The 21234-nt window shown below is 42.8% G+C and overlaps 1 protein-coding gene across 1 annotated transcript in view; it reads left to right on the forward strand.

Annotated features, from left to right (window-relative positions):
* The window catches only part of ret (ret proto-oncogene receptor tyrosine kinase), a 40193-nt gene that overhangs the window by 15984 nt on the left and 2975 nt on the right, over nt 1-21234 (forward strand). Inside the window, exons 2-18 of the mRNA XM_037684745.1 lie at nt 3243-3479; nt 4539-4832; nt 5369-5607; nt 5695-5890; nt 7569-7768; nt 9965-10238; nt 11051-11182; nt 11355-11465; nt 12791-12916; nt 13048-13292; nt 14752-14899; nt 14980-15087; nt 15157-15371; nt 16579-16701; nt 16779-16849; nt 20074-20211; nt 20690-20789. Of these exons, the coding sequence (XP_037540673.1) occupies nt 3243-3479; nt 4539-4832; nt 5369-5607; nt 5695-5890; nt 7569-7768; nt 9965-10238; nt 11051-11182; nt 11355-11465; nt 12791-12916; nt 13048-13292; nt 14752-14899; nt 14980-15087; nt 15157-15371; nt 16579-16701; nt 16779-16849; nt 20074-20211; nt 20690-20789 (2957 nt within the window). The remainder of the gene's footprint in view (nt 1-3242; nt 3480-4538; nt 4833-5368; nt 5608-5694; nt 5891-7568; nt 7769-9964; nt 10239-11050; nt 11183-11354; nt 11466-12790; nt 12917-13047; nt 13293-14751; nt 14900-14979; nt 15088-15156; nt 15372-16578; nt 16702-16778; nt 16850-20073; nt 20212-20689; nt 20790-21234) is intronic.

A 21234-nucleotide genomic window follows, 5' to 3' on the forward strand; every position in this document is an offset into this window, starting at 1 on the left:
AATTATTATTTTATAGATGAATGTTTCTGTTCAATTATTATTTTATACATGAATGTTTCTGTTAATTATTATTTTATAGATGAATGTTTCTGTTCAGACAACTTCTGTTGTGACTTGGAGCTTCATAAATAAACTGAACTCAATTTAAGGCTCTGATGTTGGTGAAAAGTGGAGACGTCAAAATATACAAGTTTCTCTTTCATGGATGGATGGATAGGTTATTTATTTATTTATTTCTCTATTTATTTGTTTATTTATTTATTTGGGAGTCATGCAGTAGCATGTTTTAATTAGACAGAAAAAACAAGAAATAATAAAAAAGAAACAAAATACAGAAACTTGGAAAAAGACAAAATGCACGGGGTGGTAGGAAGTACTAATTGATGATTAACCTGGATATGTTTGTGTACATGTACAGTACATGTAAAGTTCATGTAAAGTTCATGTTTCCTCTGTGACGTGTGTTTTCCACAAGAGCAGCTGAAGCACCAACAACATGTTTCATATTATAAACTGGATTTAGGAGTTTTTGCTGCTGACGATGGGTCTGACAGGTGTTCCTGTTCCTCTGGATATAATCTGTGATCAGATGAACGACTTGGAGGTAATCTGGTCTGGTCTGGTCTGGTTCTGGTTCTGGTTCCTGGGACTTTGTGCTCTGTGTTTGCTGGTTGAGTCCCTCTTCAGGGTCTCGTATGTAGCGTGTGGATATTTTGTCCTGGGAATCAGAGTTTGGTTTGGTTGTGATGACGAGTCCTTCCTGAAGTGGAGGCAGTCAACAGATTCCTTCCGTCCTGCCGGGTCGACCCGACAAACAAGTGGTCCGTTGTTTGTTTTTGTTTCAAAGGCTTTTAATCAAAAGGGTCAGCGGCCGCGTCGACTGCATCTTTTATCCTTCAGGAAGGACGGCCACGTTTCATCCATCAGCTCCAAGTCCAGCAAAATTCAATCAATGGCTGAAAGCGGAGCCGGGGCCTCGGCTGCGCCAACAGAAATAGAAAATCTAGTTTTGCTTTCTGCTAATGTCGTTAGTGCGTTCCCTAAATGTCGCCCGCCGTCGTCAAAGAGGAACACAACAGGGATATAATTACAGGAGCAGCTCGTCTTCATTTTCCTGTAAAACACTCGGCCTGCTTGAGTGCTTTATGGATCACACGCACGTGCGCGCGAGCTGGCAGGTAATGATTTATTTCTCGGCTGTATCATGTTATCCCTCTAATTAAACTTCTCAAGGTGAACTCAAGGACAGCGGGAAGCCGCGTGTTATTGACCACATGGGAAATTCATTAAAAGGCTGCATTAAGTGTCATCTGAACCCTGCTTTCACTTTCCGCTGACGGGGAAGATGAACGACGCGTCGAGGCAGGAAACGAGAATTGAACCCGTCGTGTTGCTTCGTGGATTAGTTTCCGCTCAGCGTCCGGGCGGCGACGTCATCTTCAGTAACGAGCCGGACGCAGTGTCGCCGGAGGATTTGAACACGTCGGTGCTTTTTGTTTGTTTTTGTCAGAGGCGGCGCAGAGTGACGGGTCCAGGTGAGTGGAGGGAGCAACTTTATCCAGCACCAGGTGCAGTGGTGGAGCCAGGGGGGAGCCAGTGGTGGCCTCGACCACCACCATTTAATCTTCAGCCACCCCAACCATTCGAGGAAACTACTTTTAAACGTGTCTCACTTAAAGAAACTGGTCCACATGACACGATTGAACCTTTTTTGTTGTCGTACTTTTAAACCATCTGGGGTGGCTGGTTTACATATATAGGGTGGCAGCCATCTTGGATTTTGACTTGGCAACCGTGACCTTTTCTAGATGTAGCCACACACCAGAATGGAAGTCGGTGCCTCGTTTATTTTTCAGGTTATCGTGCTCACAACATGCACGGCTGGACAGACGGTATTTACAATTCCGCCTTTTTGCCAGATTGTGACGGTTTATTAAGGGGTTCTTATTTTTTATAATTAAAAACCATTAAACTCAATAGAATATCTTCATTGAACGTTACGATCCAGGTCATAAAATTTCTAGGACTAACGTTCGTAACAGTGTGCACGGCCAAGAATACAGTTCTGCACACAACAAGGTAAGACGACACAAACAAAACAACCGACCCGTTCGGCCTCAGAAACGTGAATGCTTAAAATTTATTGAGTTCATCAGAATTCAGAGAGAACACAACTGAAAATTCACTTTTTACTTTACAGTTTTGAGTGTCCAACAGTCGCAGCTCGGAGCGATAGCGGCTGCATTCTTTATTTTCATGAAACATTTCTCTTTGTGGTTCATGAATCTCCATTAATCGTGTCAAAAACTCATAAATCTGACTTGTTTTTATTAACTTCCAGTACTTTCATATTGTCTTATTTCATGTTACCGTATTTTTCCGCCGTACACCGCCCTATAAGTCGCTTCAGTCCAAATGTGTCTAATAAAGTGGAAAAATTCATAAATACTTCGCATCTATTACGCGTCACCGTTGACAACCCGGAAACGTGGGCCGGTGTTGTGCCAAAAATTAATTGGCTGCCAAATGGCGGCCACGAAAGCGTGCACGGGAGGACTTTAACAAGAATTTAACAAGATTAACACTTAAAAACAATTGTTTGTTTGCTGGAAATTATAGTAAAGGTGCGTCTCAGTCCGACTTTTCATTAATAAATGCACTTTGACGGTCAAATCAGCTGCATTTCTCCGGAGCGGTGCAGCGAAATGAAGCTGACGTTTGCTCCAGGCGAGCTGGACGAAGGTGGCAAGCTAAGGCAAGCCAATTGTGTCATTAATATCCACTTTTACCTATTACATGACTCAACGACATGCCATACTCCTCAAGTGCCATCTAGTGGCTGAAAATGGTAGTGCTCAAAATTTTCAGTCAGAATGAATGAAAGCGATTATATCTCAGTCATAAATTGGTTTATAAATATGGAAAAAAATCATAACGAAGTCGCTTCGGCGTGTAAATTATGCAAAACACCGCGACTTATAGGGTGAAAAATACTGTAGTAATACTTTAAAACATTTTAAAACTTTTTATATGATAAAGTTATTTTGTCATTTAACATTTCTAAAACATTTAGTTGCTACGATAGTGAAAGAGGTTCATCTGTGATGAAAAATCTTATAACTCGTTCAAAAGTCTTCCTAACAGCAAACGATGTGTATGAACCCTGATGATAAAATCTGTGTTAGAGGGAAATCTTCCATTTTTAGCTCTTTATTCTTGTTTTTATTGTCATTGCTCTACAGGGACAGCAGCTCTGTACTTCCCTCAGAGAGAGTACACGGAGACGGTGTACGTGGGACAGCCAGCAGGGACGCCGGTCCTGCAGGTCCACGCCATGCGGGACGGTGACTCTGAAAAGCCACATTTCTACCTGTGTGAGAGCCGACACCCGCCCTTCAGCTCCTGGTTCCACATGAACATCAGCAGCGGAGTCCTGGTCCTGAGGAAAACGCTGGAGGAGACGGACTTTTCCTCGCTGAGTGAGTTGGATTTTTTTTATTTTTTCACCTTTAGTTTATACAGGTAGTGTTACTGAAACGCACTGACTCATTTTCACCTGTTTTAAACATAATTAAGTAAAATAAAAGCATTTAAAAACAACCAGATCAAAGTGCCATATAAAACTAGATAAAATACTAAAAACAAGAACGTAACTGCTTAGATTTTTCAAACGTTTAAAATCCTTTAAAGAAGTCAATGTGGACAGCTTCAGGTGTTCCAGCTTACAGGAGCAAAGAAAAGGCCTTTTTGTCGAGTTCGGTCCACATCGAGGGGACGCTGCAGGTAACGAAGGCCTGGGGGCCGCACTGTAACTATAATAGATGAAGATGCACCAGTGTCTTTTGATGGTTAACGATGACCAACTAGTAGAGTGCAGTGATGGTAGTTACACCCAGTTAGGAACCTTTCAGCGCCGTGGTAGACCACATCCAACATGTGCAGGGAGCTGGCAGAAGCATTCACCGTCACCAGAATCGATGGCGGGTGAGAAAGTGGCAGCTACAAAACATTTCCTGGCATTCAAAGTTCATAGAGAGATTAGTGTCAATTAAAATTCCCAGATATTGAAGGAAGGAACTGCTGACACCAAATTTTTGTTATAGAACAGCATCTTCTTGGTTTTACCAGCATTTAGCAACAGTTTGAGAAGAACAAGTCTGATTGAATGAGGTCAGATGCTGACTGTAGAAGCTGGAAAACTTTGGCAGCTGTGTTGGCGTGACAGTAAACGATTGTATCGTCAGCATAGAGATGCACAGAGGTTTGACCCACACATAAATTGTGAAATGAGTGGGTCCTAAAACTGAGCCTTGTGGCACACCGTTAGTAAGTGTACCTTTTGTGCTGTACACACGTCATTCAACCAGAGAGGCGAAAAGGAAAACCAGCAATATAATAAAATCTGATCCTTTTGATGCTCGTGTTTAGTCCTAAAACAAGCCGAAGTTTAACTCTTCGCTTTCACACTCCGGTCAGAGCAGAGCTAAGTCACAGCGTGAGAATGAAACATCTTCTGGTTTTCTTCTGCCTCTCCTCAGATCAAAACTCATGGCAACGCAAAAAGCTGTCGCTCCAGGTCGCCGTTTCGAACGCCACCATCAAGAGGTCCCTGTGCAACCCCCAGAAAACAGCCCACATCACCCTGGAGTTCGTCAACGCCTCCGTGCCGCACTGCGCTCAGACGGACCTGAACGAACTTTGCTTCCCCCACATGGACGCCTCCAACCCCCACATCAAGGAGAACAGGTTCCCCGGGGCCCTCCGGCAGCTCCGGCAACTCACGAGACTCAACGTCTGCCCCAATTACACCGTCTCCTACAGCGTGGAGTCAGGTGAGACGGGAACTGATGTCGCCCTTCGGTCACCAGCAACATGGCCGCTAACGCAGCTAGCATGCCTTGAAGGAATGCATATCACCCGCTGCCTTTCATCTTAAAGCTTTAAATATAAAGTCATGGGCGATTACGCCCTCAGAGAACGTGTTGGGAATGACTCTCAGCTACTGTCACACCGAAGTTTAGCTCGTCTGAAAAACTGACCGAGTCAGAGTACGTCTATCTTTGCTCAGGTCAATTAGCAGTTAATAATTTTTAGTCGAGTTTAAGATAATCAGTTGTAGAGAAACATCCAATAATTACTAATAAAATCCTTGAAGTTCATGAGATATTTTGCTAACAGACAAATGAACACGCACAAATAGAAAAACATTGTTGCCCTTCTTCTGTGTTTTGGCTGCAGGTGATAATAAACTGCTGATACTGAGCAGCCTTAATACGGTTTACCATACAGTGGTCGCTAATGTACTCGCCCTTGTTTTGTTTGTTTGTTTGTTTGTTTGCACCGCCCTCCTGTTTGCTGCGTTCTGCAGAAACGCCGGCGCCGTTCGCTGTGAACGGGAACACCACGGAGCTGGTGGTGACCGCTCCTTTGGACCGCGAGGAGAGCGAAAAATACAAACTCCTGATGGTCTGCACCGTCCAAACGGAAAGCGCCGTCACCAAAGTGGACGCTTCGCTGGAGGTTCTGGTGGACGACGAGGACGACAACGCGCCCTACGTGAACGGGACGGACACCGCGGACGTTGTCATCAACTACAACCGCAGAAAGGCGAGGCGGGAATCTAACCGGCGTGTTTTCACCGAGGCTGAATTTTAGACCAAAAGCTAAATGTTTTTTTAATTGTTCTTCTTCCAGGGAGCAACTTTCGGGTCCCTGTTTGTGTTTGACAGGGATTTAACCACCATCTACCCCAAAGACCAGAGCGGAAACAGGTTTGTGGAGACGTTCATCAGCAGTGACCCCTGGATCAAAGACACCTTTGACGTCAAAGGAACCTTCAGTGAAAGGAAAGCTGCTCAGGGAGGCGTTCGAGAGTCCGTCTTCGATTACCGTAAGCAGCTCAGAGGCCGAATGACGTTAGAGCACAATTTAAACGAGAGCAAAGGTGAATGCTGAGCGCTGAAGAAGCTGAAACTGTGATGTTGAAGCTGAATGTAGCAGAAGGTTAGCTAAAAGCTACAAGAAGCAAAATGCTAACAAAACCCCCCAAATAGCTAAACTCTATCGAAAAGTAGCTAAAAGTTAAAACTAAGTATGGGCTAACATAAAGTAGCTAGATGTTAGCTAGTGTAGCAACAGTATAGCTAAAAGTGGGGAAGTGTTAGCTTAAAGTTAAAATTAGCAACAGCTAGCTAAAATTTAAAAGTAAAAAATCACTAAAAGCTCAAAGTCGGCAAAGAATGGTAGAAAATTAAACAAGCAAAAGGATAGCTTAAAAGTAAACATCGTAAAACACAAGCTAAAAGCAATCAAATGTTAGCGATAAGATAAATGTAGAAAAAAGAGGCTAGCTAAAATCAGCAACAACTAGCTAAAAGTAACAAAAGGTGAACTAAAATCAAAAGTGTTAAAAGTCTGGTTAAAGACTAAATTAGTAGCTAAAAGTATCAAAAGATCAGCTCAAAGTTAAAAGTCGCAAAAGACTAAAGTACCAACAAGTTTGCTAAAATCTAGAAATAGACAGAAATTAGCTTAAAGTAACAAAACATTTGCTAGAAGATAAAAGTTGGAAAACTTTAGTTTTAAGTTAAATGTAAGAATAGCAAGCTAAAATTAGCAACAACTAGCTAAAAGTAAAAACTCAAAAGTAGGAAAAGATTGGCTAAAAGTTAAAGATAGTTAAAGGCTCTCTAAAAGTAGCTAAAGGATTGCTTAAAGCTAAAATAGTAAAACATGAGGTAAAAGCAGTCAAAGATTAGCTCTGAGTAGAAAAAAGGCTAGCTACAAATAAAAGATGAACTAAAAACAAAAGGAGAACATGCTGGCTAACAATAAAATACTAGCTAGAAGCTAAAAAAAATGTAAGTCTTGCTAAAAGCATAAATTAGTAAAAGACTAGCTAAATGTTGCAAAAGATTAGGTCAAAGGTAAAAGTAACAAAAGACTAAAGTAGCAACAAGCTAGTTAAAAGTAACAAAAGGCTAAAGTAGCAACAAGCTGGTTAAAAGTAACAAAAGGCTAAAGTAGCAACAAGCTAGTTAAAAGTAACAAAAGGCTAAAGTAGCAACAAGCTAGTTAAAAGTAACAAAAGACTCAAGTAGCAACAAGCTAGTTAAAAGTAACAAAAGGCTAAAGTAGCAACAAGCTAGTTAAAAGTAACAAAAGACTAACTAAAAGCAAAGTGAAGAAAAATGCTGCTGAAGAATATTAAAATGTTAGATAGAAGCTAAAAATATCAAAAGTTTAACTGCTTCCTGAAAGTAGCTAAAAGCTAAAAGTGGCGTAATAAGACTAATTAGAGCCGGTTGATTTCAAGGACTTTTAAAGGACAAAGAGAATTTTATTTATTTCTGAGAGGATAATATTTGTAAAAAAGGTAAATATATTGAAAAGTATAAAATCTACAGAAACAAAAAGCCACGACACTCATCTCCTGAATCAGCTGAACATTTTGCTGTTGGAACAGCTAAAATATCAGCGGTTTGCAGAATAGTTTACTGTAAAAAAATAAAAAATACAGAAAATTAGAGTCTGAGATTTGATCTTTCTTCCCAACCTTACGTTCTCAGATCTGGTCCTGAAGAAAAACCTGCTGTTGACGGAGAACCGGAGCGTGTTTCTGGAGTACCGGGTCAACGACACCACCTACCCTGGTCTGGAGGGGACCGTCCTGCTGCACTTCAACATCACCGTCTTACCGGTCCAGATCCACTTCACCAACAGCTCCTACGTGTTCACGCTGTCCCGCAGAGCCTCACTTTATGCTCAGGTACGTGCAAAAGACCAGAATCAGCATCTTTCTTAAGTTTACTACAGGATGGACACTTTGTCAAGTCTGTCCAATGAGTCTGTCCAATGAGAATGTCCAACTAGACTGTCCAATCAGACTGTCCAATCAGACTGTCTAATCAGACTGTCCAACTAGACTGTCCAGTCAAACTGTCCAACCAGACTGTCCAATCAGACTGTCCAATCAGACTGTCCAACTAGACTGTCCAACTAGACTGTCCAATCAGACTGTCCAACCAGACTGTCCAATCAGACTGTCCAACCAGACTGTCCAACCAGACTGTCCAACTAGACTGTCCAATCAGACTGTCCAACTAGACTGTCCAATCAGACTGTCCAATCAGACTGTCCAACCAGACTGTCCAATCAGACTGTCCAACCAGACTGTCCAATCAGACTGTCCAACTAGACTGTCCAACTAGACTGTCCAATCAGACTGTCCAACCAGACTGTCCAACCAGACTGTCCAATCAGACTGTCCAACTAGACTGTCCAGTCAGACTGTCCAACTAGACTGTCCAGTCAGACTGTCCAATCAGACTGTCCAATCAGACTGTCCAACCAGACTGTCCAACCAGACTGTCCAACCAGACTGTCCAATCGGAATGTCCAATCGGACTGTCCAACTAGACTGTCCAACTAGACTGTCCAATCAGAATGTCCAACCAGACTGTCCAATCAGACTGTCCAATCAGACTGTCCAACTAGACTGTCCAACTAGAATGTCCAATCAGACTGTCCAATCAGACTGTCCAATCAGAATGTCCAATCAGACTGTCCAACTAGACTGTCCAACCAGACTGTCCAACCAGACTGTCCAATCAGACTGTCCAACTAGACTGTCCAATCGGAATGTCCAATCGGACTGTCCAACTAGACTGTCCAACCAGACTGTCCAATCAGACTGTCCAATCAGACTGTCCAGTCAGACTGTCCAATCAGACTGTCCAGCCATGTAGAACAGTCTAACAGCAGACGTCCTCTGAGGTAAAGCTTCATGCTCTGCAGGTTTCTTCCTTTCAGTCCTGGTTCGGTTTAAAGTTTATAAAATAAATGTTTCTATAGTTTGTTCTCTTCAGCTCGAGTCTCTTTAAGCTCCGCCTCCCTCCCCGTCAGCTGATGGCGAAGTGCCATGCATCATATTAGAGGTGCGCCTCTCTGCAGGCTGTATGGAAATGTGTTTTATGGTGATGTAATTGGGTAAATGGGGGGGGGGGGGGGGTGTCTGGACTTTAGGGTGAGTCAGCAGTCCTGAAGCTGTGGAGACCAGAATGTGGAGTCACTGAGGGACTGCCACCCTCTGTCAGCAAAATAATCAAAGAGAAACAATAAATGTAACTGTCAGCTAAAACAGTGCAACTACTTCTGCGTACTGTTTCTTTTACGTGTTCATGCAGCTAAATGTTCGGCTCATTCTGGAGACTGCTGCTGTGAGCTTCAGTTCCTGTAGCTTTTAAACTTTTCAAAAATTTTAACTTTATTTACAAATACTTTCCCCATAAAACACTTTAAGATCTTTTGTTCTTTCAAACTCTACTTCAACAACAGGTTTTTTAAATCTTCCTATGATACATTTAGCGTTTAGCCACTACTTTGCTATTTCTAGCTTTTAGCTAATTTCCTACCACATTTAGCTTTTACCTGGCGTTTGTTACTTTTATATCAACTAGCTAACATTTTGACATTATTACCTCATCTTTTGCTAGTTTTAACTTTTCACTAACTTTTTGCACTTTTAGCTTTTATCTAGCTTTTTGCTACATGTAGCCAGACTTTTGCTATTTTTAGCTTTATCAACCTTTAGCCTTCAGCTAATCTTTTTCTACAGCTAGCTAGCATTTTGTTTTTACTTCACCTTTTGCTAGTTTTAACTTTTAGCTGACATTTGGACGTTTAGCTTTTAGCAGGCCTTTTGCTACATGTAGCTGACCTTTTGCTACTTTTAGCTTTAGCTACTTTTAGTTTTCGGCTAGTATTTTGCTACAATAGGTAGCATTTAGCTATTTTTACTACTAGAAAACATTTTTCTAACTTTTTGCTTCTTTTAGCTTCAACAGCTCAACTTCAGCTCCTTCAGCATTTTTCAGCGCTCGGCCTTCTTTCGGTATTTTAGCAGCAAAAGTTGTTTTTTTAGTTTAAACTATTTTAACTCGACTTTTTTTTAACTTCCTGTCAGGTTGGAAGAGTTTGTGTGGAGAACTGCCTGCAGTTCGATGGCTTCAGTGTCTCGTACCAGCTGGAGGTGCCAGACAACACTTCGGCTGATTTGCTGTTCTGCTATTCGGCCGTGAGCATCACCCGGTCCTCAGACGGGGTGCAGGGAGTTCTGTACGTGAACAACTCGGAGGCGCTGCGAGCGTGTCCGGACCTGCAGTACCTGGTCGTGGCTCAGGAGGGACTCACGCAGCTGGAGGCCAGCACTCAGATCCACATCGTGTTCGAGGGCGAAGGTACAGCTGGAACCATCTTTCACAAAAAGTGTCAATTCTTCTTCCACTGGCTCTATGATCTGTTATCATTTTATGCTACTTGTAGCTTTTAGCCACCATTCTGCTAGTTTTAAGCTTTAGCTAGCCTTTTGGTACTGTTGGCCTTGAGCTAGCATTTAGCTACTTATGTGTATTGTTCTACTACTTTTGCTATTTTTGCTTTCCTTTTGATACCTTCAGCTAGCTTTTTGCTACGTTTAGCTTTTGACAAATCTTTAGCTACTTTAACTAATGTTTTGATACTTTTTGCGTTTAGCTTGGCTTTGGATGCCTTTAGATATTTTTTTTGTCTTTAAAACTTTTAGCTGATATTTTATGTATTTAGCTACTAAATAGTTTGTTTTATATTTTTGGCTTTTAACTAGATTTTTGCTCATTTTAGTTTTAAATTAGCCTTATGCTACTTTTAGCTTTTACCGTAGTTAGCCTTTTGATCCTTACAGCTTGTTTTGCAACTTTAAGCTTTTAGATACTTTTTTGAAACTTTGGATTTTAGCTTAGCTTTTGCTGCTTTTAGCTAGTTGTTTGTCCTTGTAGCAAGTATTTAGCTAATTTAGGCTTTCAGCTAGAGTTTTACTTCTGTTGACTTTTAACTGATGTTTTGAGTTTGTAGCTTTTAGCTACCGTTCTGAAGCGGCGACCACGTTTAGACCGAGCTGTTAGCGGTTTCCTTCACAGAGGGTTAGCTACAAATACGAGCAAAATGTTTTCTTAGCTTTAGCGTTTCCTCGTTGATGTTTACAAACATCTGGTTCTGGTTCTGGTGAACGAAGCAAACAGGACCAGGGACGAGGGCCAGCAGCTGCTGTCCTGCGCAGAAAACCGACAGCGAGGCGAGTGCGAGTCCTCCCGAGGTCTGGGCGCGACGACGGGGACGTGTCTGTGGCGGCAAGGCTCCGACAGAGGTAAGCTCCGCCCAGCAGAACCGAACACGCGTCCTTTGTAGCAGTTGGTCTTAAAAGTGTCTTTTTAATTTTGTTGGAAACAAACAACAACAATAAAACATCAATAAAACCACCAGCGTGATGCTCTGATGGTAAATTTACTGAACCTGTTTGTTATTTTTTCTTGTTTCAGAAATAACTAAAAATTACTCGACGTGCTCGCCTGACTTGCGCACGTGTCCGGATGCGTTTTGTGATGCGGTGGAAAGCAAAGACGTGTCGATATGTCCGCAGGACTGCACCAGTAAGACCAGCATGCTCTGCTCGTTCACACCCACGTGTTAAAGTCGTCAACTGTTCACATGTTGTCGAAGGACGCACCGTTGTTTTTACCGGAGCAACGCACTCTGTGTGGATGACGTACACCGGTTGTTCTGTTGGTTTTGTTGGACCCGAGGTGCAGACGGAACTCGGGGAGCCCAAAGTGTAAATTAATAATTTATTTAAATAAAAAAATCACTGACGTTGGAGCAAATCTTACATTTGCCAGGAAACACGGAGGGAGGCCAGAACACGACAGTGCACGGACAGGGGACCAATAATGAAACGCAGAATATATAGAGGCCCTAACGAGGGGATGAACACAAACATCTGGACAACAGCTGGCAGAGGAGGAGCTGATCACATGAGGGGAAACACTGCAGAGGACAGACGACACAGAGACCCTCTCAGTGGAGACTAAAACACAAGCAGTTCAGGCTAAAAAGATAAAATGTTTGACTAGGCCTGTCACGATAAACAAAAAATCAATTAATCGCACGATAAATGAAAATTATCGACCTCATTTTCATTTATCGAATTTATCGTTTCTTCGTCTTTCTACTGAAGACACTGGATGACAAAAGGCTCGACTCCGGTTCTTCACTGACCCCTCCCTTTCTCTTTAAAATCTGTTTTAATCATCCAAAATCGTGTTTTTGATCTTTAAAAGCAGCTAAGCTACGAGCTAAGCTACGAGCTAAGCTAACAGGCCGAGCTCGGGGAAAAAACCTCCGTCTTGTCGTAGCTCAAATTCTCAATTGAAACTCGTGCCTTCGTGTAAAAAGTTGTTTTTCTCTGCAAAAAGAAGCTGCGAACTTGTTTACTGATTTAAGAGCTCAAACCACTCCGAGCGTTCGCCATTTTGAGAACCGTAAAGAGACAGCCCATGTCACGTCAAGGAGCCTCCCTCCATTTTTCTTAGAGACGCGCTGCTCACTTCCTCACTATCCATCCTGGGGTTCAAACAGTCTTATACTGCCATCCAGTGGTCAAAAAAAGGTACTACACACAAAAAATTAACCAACATTTCTTCTTAAATTTGACAATATTGACTAATTATTGTCAAATTTCAAACAATATTATCGTTTATCGCAATAATTTCTGAGACAATTAATCGCCCAGTAAATTTGTTATCGTGACAGGCCTGTGTTTGACAGTAAAGTTATATTTGCTACGTTACGCAGCGTATACTTGTCAAAACGGTGATTAACTTGTGGTGTTTAGTATATTAGCTCCGAAGCTAACGGGAAAGCTAACAGCTGTAGAGCGCAGCGTGTAACGGGGCAGCTGTTTCTCTGGTCTCTGCAGGGGAAGGGGTCATCGGCGGCTTCGAACCAGGACTGAGCGGGTTCGGCATTAAGGCGGGCCACGGGACCTGCTACTGCTTCTCCGAGAAATGCTTCTGTGAGAAGATGGAGGAGTTCATCGGAGAAGGTGACTCATCGACGTTTATAGCTTGAAAACTAAAGAGCAGCTTGTCGCCTGCTGCTCCTACAGTTTTAAACAAAGGTCTTGCTGCGTCGCAACGTTTCGGTCGTTTCAGGGGAGTCGTGCTCTTCTTTCAGAGGCGATATGTGACGACATGTGCAGAACCGTCGTCGCCACGGCTCTGCTCCTCTCCTTCATCGTCTCCATCCTGCTGTCCTCGTACTTCATCCACCGGTACCACAAGAAGTCCCCGAAGCCTCCCATAGCGTCGGCTGAGATGACCTTCCGCCGCCCGGCGCAGGTTTACCCCATCAGCTTCCCCGCTAACAACCTACGCCGCGGCTCGCAGGAATCCATCGAGACCGACACCTTTAAGATACCTGTAAGCTTCTCTCAGGCTGTTACTGGAGAGGGTTCCCAACCACTGGGCCACGGACCAGCACCGGGCCGGTGATCAGTTTTTACCGGGCCAAACAAATGTTACGAAAAAGTTCTGTATAAATATTTCAGTATGTATTTTTGTTGGGTGTTTTATTCTGAAAAATTACTGTTTTTATTTTCGCATCCTGTGTTTGCCTCAGTCAGCATCCAGACAAATTTTAGCTTCAAGTTGTTTTGCTGATTTTAGTGTTTAGCTAGTGGTTCTACTTGTTGCCACTGTTCTGATCATTTTAGCTTTCAGCTATTATGAGTGTTTTGCTAATTTTGTCGTGTACCCATTGTTGCTATTTCTACATTTTAGCTACAATTTTCATGTTTATTTTTAGCTAGCATTTAGCAGTTGTTCGGCTGGTTCTAACTTTAGTTTATCTTTCAGCTACAGCTGTTTTAACTAGTGTTCAGCTGGTCTAACTTGTAGCCACTGCTCTGTTCATTTTAGCTTTCAGCTACAGCTTTGGCTACTGTCCACTGTTTTGATATTTTTACCTTTTAGCTACAATTTTTATGTTTATTTTAGCTAGTATTTAGAAATTGTTGGGCTGGTTCTAACTTGTAGTCACTGCTCGGTTCATTTTGGCTTTCAGCTTCAACTTTGGCTACTATCCGTTGTTTTGATATTTTTACCTTTGGGCTATATTTTTTATGGTTGTATTTTTTCAGCTAGCCTTTAGCAGTTGTTCCGCTGGTTCCAACTTAATTTTATCTTTCAGCTACTACAACTGTTTTAGCTAGTGTTCAGCTGGTCTAACTTGTAGCCACTGCTCTGTTCATTTTAGCTTTCAGCTGCAACTTTGGCTACTGTCCACTGTTTTGCTATTTTTACCTTTTAGCTACAATTTTTATGTTTATTTTAGCTAGTACTTATAAATTGTTGGGCTGGTTCTAACTTGTAGTCACTGCTCTGTTCATTTTAGCTTTCAGCTACAACTTTGGCTACTGTCCACTGTTTTGCTATTTTTACCTTTTTAGCTACATTTTAAATAGTTTTATCGTTTAGCTATTTTTTCTGATTGTTTTAGTTTCAACGATTCAGTTTCTTCAAGAAATATCAACAAGTCACTGACACTGGTTTAAACTGTATTATTGCAGAAAAAGCTAATTATATGTGCGTGTGTGTATATATATATATATATATATATATAAATATATATATATATATATATATATATATATATATAAATATATATTACATGACGAGCAAAGCTAAAAGTTAAACCTAGAAAAATGAGTACAAGCTAAACCTTGCTGGAGAACGTCCTCCTCCTTTTAGTTTGCAGGAACGTTGTCTTGTACTTCACCGTTCCATGGAAATGTTGCCGGCCGCTGCTGTGCAGATTAATTTCCGCCCTTTCTGTGGATTTTTCGCGTCATCGAATGTTTTTCGGCTGTTTTTTTAACAGGAGGATCCAAAGTGGGAGTTCCCTCGTAAAAACCTCGTTCTTGGCAAGACCTTGGGAGAAGGAGAGTTTGGGAAAGTCGTCAAAGCGACGGCGTTCAGGCTGAAAGGAAAAGTCGGCTACACCACCGTGGCTGTCAAAATGCTTAAAGGTAAAACCAGCGTCCCGACGGTTCTGGAAATGCTGAACTGTGAGGGGTGTGCGAGTACCGCCGCTGCCTTTCTGTTGCAGAAAACGCTTCTCACAGCGAACTCCGCGACCTTCTGTCAGAATTCACGCTGCTGAAGCAGGTCAACCACCCGCACGTCATAAAGATGTACGGCGCCTGCAGCCAGGACGGTGAGCCTTCGCTCCTCCCGCCTCCCTCTGTCGTTGCTCCAAATCCGAGCGCTGCGTTTCTCTCCACAGGTCCGTTGTATCTTATCGTTGAGTACGCCAAATACGGGTCGCTCCGCAACTTCCTGAGGGAGAGCCGGAAGGTCGGTCCGAGCTACATGGGCAGGGACGCCAACCGGAACTCCAGTTACCTGGAGAACCCGGACGACAGGGCGCTCACCATGGGGGATCTGATCTCCTTCGCCTGGCAGATTTCCAGAGGCATGCAGTACCTCGCGGAAATGAAGGTACGGAGCAAGATACAAGATAAAGGAGAAAAAATGGGTTTCTGGAAAAGAATATATTAGGAAGGCGTGTGGATGTGTACTACTTAGATGTTGAAACATTTTTTAAAAAGCGCTAAAAGACCCCGTTATACAAATGTTGGGTAGCAGTACATAATACAGCCTGGTGTTCACCAAGTGTGTACCTGATACGTACCTGGTACTTACTGAATATGTACTTGATGCTTGCTGTACCTGGTAACTGGTACAGGGGCGGCTGTGGCTGAGTGGTTAGAGCAGTCGTCCTCCAGTAAGAGAGTTGGGGGTTTGAGTCCACCAGCAGTCACATGCTGGAGTGTCCCTGAGCAAGACACTGAACACTCATCACCTCCGATGTGTCCCATCAGTGTGTGAATGTGATGAAAAGCACTTTGTACAGATCTAGTATAGAGCTGTATGAATGGGTAAATGAGGCACAGATTGTGTTGTAAAGAGTTTTGAGTATCTTGATCAGATAGAAAGGTGATATATAAGTACAGTCCATTTGCCATTTACTTACTAGCTACTTACCTGGTAATTTAATGGTACCTACCTTGTATTTACTGGGTATGTACTTGGGTACCTAGAGGGTATAGACCTGGCAATTATTTGGTACTTACCTGGTTTAAACTTGGTACCAGGTATGCAACTTGTACTTTCAATGTACATACTAGGTACATATGTTAACTACAGTATTGGTACTTATCTGTACCTAGTACTTACAGAGATATGGTTGTATTATGAAGTAACTTGTTACTCTGTAGGTATCTGATACTTACAACTTGCAGACATGATACATATTCCTTAAGTACATACCTTGTACTGTAAGAAGTCCTTTTAGATGAAGGATGAAACGTCTCAGTTTAAAAAAGAAACCGTCCAGAGGACCTGACTGAACATCGCTGGATCCTTTACCTGGATTATTGAGCATGAACTTTGGTGTACATACCTTGTACTTGCCAGTTACGTGCCGGGTACTTGCAGGGTATAAAGCTGGTAGCTCCAGGGTACCCTTACTACCCTGGTAAGAACCGTGTTATGTATTGCTTCGTGTTTTGCATCAAAACTGCTTCAGTTTCAACCGAACTGTAAAACCTAAAACGTTTTTATTGCCGGTAAAATTTGCAGTAAAACATCAAATCGGTGTTGATTTTGTCACGAAGCGCCTAACATGAACATCTTGGTCCAACAGCTCGTTCACAGGGACCTGGCAGCACGAAACGTCCTGGTAGCCGAAGGACGGAAGATGAAGATTTCAGACTTTGGCCTTTCCAGGGACGTTTATGAAGAGGACTCGTATGTAAAACGGAGCAAGGTATAAAAAATATATAATTTTGATTGTTAACCTTGTTTTTTTAAGCAAACTGAACAAAGTCTCTTCCTTTTCACCAGGGTCGTATACCTGTGAAGTGGATGGCGATCGAGTCCTTGTTCGATCACATCTATACCACGCAAAGCGACGTGTGAGTACAAGTTAAAGGAACATCACGGCACACGCTGATGCACCGGACTGAACAGTTAGCTGCTGTACGAATCAAATTTATAGTTCTTTTAAACAAAAAACGTGCATCCGTTCATCTTCTGCTGCTAATCCAGTTGTGTAAGAACCAGCCCAGGCCAACGATCGTCAGACCTCCCTCTGAGGTCTACCTGCTACCTTCTCCAGCTCTTACGAAGGGACTCCCAAGGGTGAGACCAGTTGTGAGATCTCCATCTGCTCGGATGTCTCCTCCCAGTGGGACACGTCTGAAACACCTCCCTTGGTTGGCGACCAGAACACCCCTCCATCAGTCTCCACCTTACTGAGGTGGTTGTGTGGTGTAGGTGTCTGAGCTCCCCAAAGACTCCTGAAGCTACAGTCTGGGCCTCCTGTCACTGACTGACACAAATTAGGAGCAGTTTGGTAACCTTTATGGTGACCACAAGGCAAGACTCAAGATGGGGATACCAGGGTCAGCACCTGGAGCCAGGATTGTTGGTGGACCCCTGCTGGCTAGGCCCTTACCGTTAGAACTCAGGGTACAAGAATTTACCTAAAAAGGTTAATTGGCTTGTTGATCCAACTGTACCTTAAAAAGTACAGACATTAAAAAGGGTTCTGTCTTTAGTGGTACCCTTTTGGACCTTGAAGGTATGAAAAATACTGTACAGTACTTTTGCCAGTTCCTTTAAAGGTACTAACAAAAAATGTATGCTTGTGTTGCTTACGGCACAACGCTCGTACTTTTCGAGGTACAGCTGGAGTAACAAGTCGGGCTAGACACAAATATGTAGGACCCCCGCCTGTGGAGCTACACCCTTCAGGCGGCGCTGTAAGGGACTGCTACATTGTGGGTCTGGTTCGTTTGGGGAGGTGTGAACTAGGGCTTTAACAGACTACTTGAGTAATCTACACATTGATTCCTAGGACACCTATCGAGTTTTTAAATTTAATGTCGAGTATTCGTGGTGACGTCATTACGTCGCTGTTGCATCACGTGTCACGTGATCCGCACCGGGCGCGGGTTACAAAATGGATTCCTTCAAGCAGACAGATGGAGCCGAGCAGGTCCAGTCTTGGAAAATTGGTAGAAATGCATCAATAGTCTGGAAATATTTCACTAAAGATGAATCAACTTCCTGACTGTTTGGAGCTCGTTGTGAACCGGTGTTACACAATATTCTGTAACCACCGTATATTGTGACCGTAGGAGGCGGTGTTGCATGCACTGTTGCAGGTCACAGAATATGGTGTAACACCGGGTCCAATGATAGAACCAGCTTCCTCTGATCGTGTTTCACAAACAAAAAGAAAAAAATATTAATCTCTAAACCTATAAAAGACCTATAAACATATTAATCTCTAAAACTAAACCTAATGCGCACCACAGCTGTCGGTGGTGTGGGGTGATCGTCTGCCCCCCCCCCCTCCACCCCCACACTGTTTTTTAGTTTCGTTTTTGACGTGCTGCACGTTTCTTTCACTTTTGCAGCTTAATGATAAAAACTAATAGTTTTAGTTTTCCTGTGACTTATTTGCAGTTTGATAAATGGTAGGAGCATAATATACACTCCCAATGTTTTGTTGGTCTTTTTTTTGTAAATAATTACCTTTTTTTGCAGTTTTATTTATTTATTTATTTTTGCATCTTGAGATCCTATGCCGTCATCAAGTACTCGAGTTCTGCTCGAGTTTAAAATTATGTAGTCGTTCAACCCCTAGTGTGAACGCGCCGTCGAACTCTGTCACGGAACAAAAAGGCGAACTCTGGCCCGGTCTAAAACCTAGGTCTCGGTCCGGTTGAAGAAAACTCCAGCGTGGTTCCAGTACAGTGTGAATGTAAACAGACCGAGCCCCGCTCTGCAAGCAGGAAGTGGAGTACAGCGTAGGACAAACAAACACACATTTCTCTTAGCTCATATGGAGCCGTCAGCTCCTTGTGTGAAAAACAATATTCTCCATGATCTTCTGCCTCATCTTCCACTCATGCTGAGTCCATTGTTGAAAAATGACAAAACAGAACTCTAAAACTTGATGCCACTCCATTTTAGTTTTTATTTCCAGAAGAAGACGTGTCTTCAGAGGTTTTTGTGTCGTTTCTTTCAGTAGTTCTTGGTGCAGCGCCCCCACAGGCGAGCGGGGGAACAGGTTGGTTCAACAGGTTGGTCGACTGCACAGTGCAGTGTGAACGCAAACGCACCAGCTCAAATGTAACAAAATGTCATGAATATCGGTCCAGAACCGAACCAAGTCTACCGGACTATCTGGTGTGAAAACAACCTCAGTCTCTCCAGCGTGTCCTGGGTTTTCCCCGGGGTCTCCTCCCAGTAGGACATGTCCAAACCACCTCAGCTGTTTCCTCTGGATGTGGAGGAGCAGCGGTTCTACTCCAAGTCTCTCGGATGTTAGGAACATTTCTTAAATTAAATAAATGAGTGAACTTGGGTAGGTGTATTCTTACTCTGTTTCAGCTACATGACCGTTTTTAAAATGGCGCAAGAAGATTCTCTGCCCCTAAAACGTCCTCGAGTAAACTTGGTACCTTACCGACATTTCCACCGACTGTAGCTGCCGTTTTTCTCCAGATGAAACAGAACTTCCTGCTTTCACTTCTTCTCTGAGCGTCTCTCTTCCTGCAGCAGGAAAATCTGTTTCTTCAACAGACAAGTTTGACTAATATTTGTTATATCTGCAGTAAATTTAATCCCTGTGGCAAAATGAGGAACGGTGACTCAGTGTCGGAAAGTAGCTAAAGTTCGCCTTTTGTTTTCAGATCAAGGATCGTGGTTGTTTTAATTTTAAGCAGAAAAAAGTTTCAGAGTAAGTTTGACAGAAATGATTCAGTCTCCCTTCCCAAACTAAACAAATTTAGAAACAAAGTAATTCAGTAAGTATAGAAGAAATGACGGGAAATACGCTAAAAGCTTTTGTCTTGCTACGTTTACTCAAACTTAAATAAACGTTCATAAAGAAATGTAATTATGAAAGTGTTAAAATGAACAAAACAACTCTTTAAAGCAAAGTTCTGGGCGTTGTTGGGGTTCTCCACGTCTAAAGCCGGAAGGTCTTGCCATAGTTGGGAGCGCCCGTCACGGCACTGATCTCATCGTTTAGCTCTCAGCGGGAGTTCTTTCATTTGTCAAACGTGCGAGAGAAACGACAACACGGCTCTGGTTTGTGATTCATTCTTACATTTCTGTCGTCCAGCTGGTCGTTCGGCGTGCTGCTGTGGGAGATAGTGACTCTGGGAGGGAACCCGTACCCGGGCATCGCTCCAGAACGCCTCTTCAACCTCCTCAAGACCGGCTACAGGATGGAGAAACCGGAGAACTGCTCCGAAGAAATGTGAGCGCCTCCGTTTTACCTTCTAACCAGGTCGGGTCAGGTCCTCTGGACCGATTCTTCTTTGTTGAAGCGCTTCAACGAAGACGTATCCGTCCAGAGGACCTGACCCGACCTTCTTAGATTGATCTAGCTGGATTATTGAGCACGTCTGTTTTACTTTATTTCTGTCCACTGTGGCATCACCTTGTTGCTGCTGAATGTTTAGGACAAGCTGTTTAACTGAGAGCAGGTCCGTAAACCACAAACGAACAATAATATCAAGACATTTAAACGTATTCGAACATATCTTTTATTACTAATGAAAACTGATGTAATTGTTTTTTCATTAACTCTTTAACTCCGTATTTAAACCTGTAGCGTCCATCGAGTGGTGCTGCAGCACCCTCCACACCCCTGCTCCTCCCCCCGTCGTTCTGCTTTGAGCCCAAACGGATTTATTTATTTATTTTAACCCTCCGGGAAACTTTTTCCTCCGCAGGTACAACCTGATGCTCCGGTGCTGGAAACAAGAATCCGACAAGAGGCCGACGTTCTCCGACATCAGCAAAGAGCTGGAGAAGATGATGGTGAAGAGTCGGGTACGCCCACGCCTCCATGAATTCATTCGTTTTATGTTTCGTACTGGACAGAAGTGAGAGGAAGATGGGACGGTTTGTGTCCTCAGGTTTAAACGTTCCTGAAATGTGATTAGATTCACAGGAACAAACAACTCCTCTGGTTTCACAAAAATTAACTGAAAATATACAACAGCTTTTTTTTCTGAGTGCTGAGAGCCGAATGACTGCGGAAGAAGCTGAGCTGGTAACGGAAGCAAAACACTAGCTAAAAGCTAAAAACTAGCTACAATATATAGGAAGCAAAATACAAGCTAGGTATGAGAAGCAAAACACTAGCTAAAAGCTAAACACTAGCCACAGGACTAAAAGCCAAAATAAGGAAAATGCTAGCTAAGAGCTAAAATAAGCCAAACACTAGTTAAAAGAAGCTAAATGCTAAATAAAGATAGCAAAATAGTAACTTAAA

This window comes from Nematolebias whitei, chromosome 1, assembly GCF_014905685.2.
Source record: "Nematolebias whitei isolate Nwh7 chromosome 1, NemWhi1, whole genome shotgun sequence".
NCBI lineage: Eukaryota > Metazoa > Chordata > Actinopteri > Cyprinodontiformes > Rivulidae > Nematolebias > Nematolebias whitei.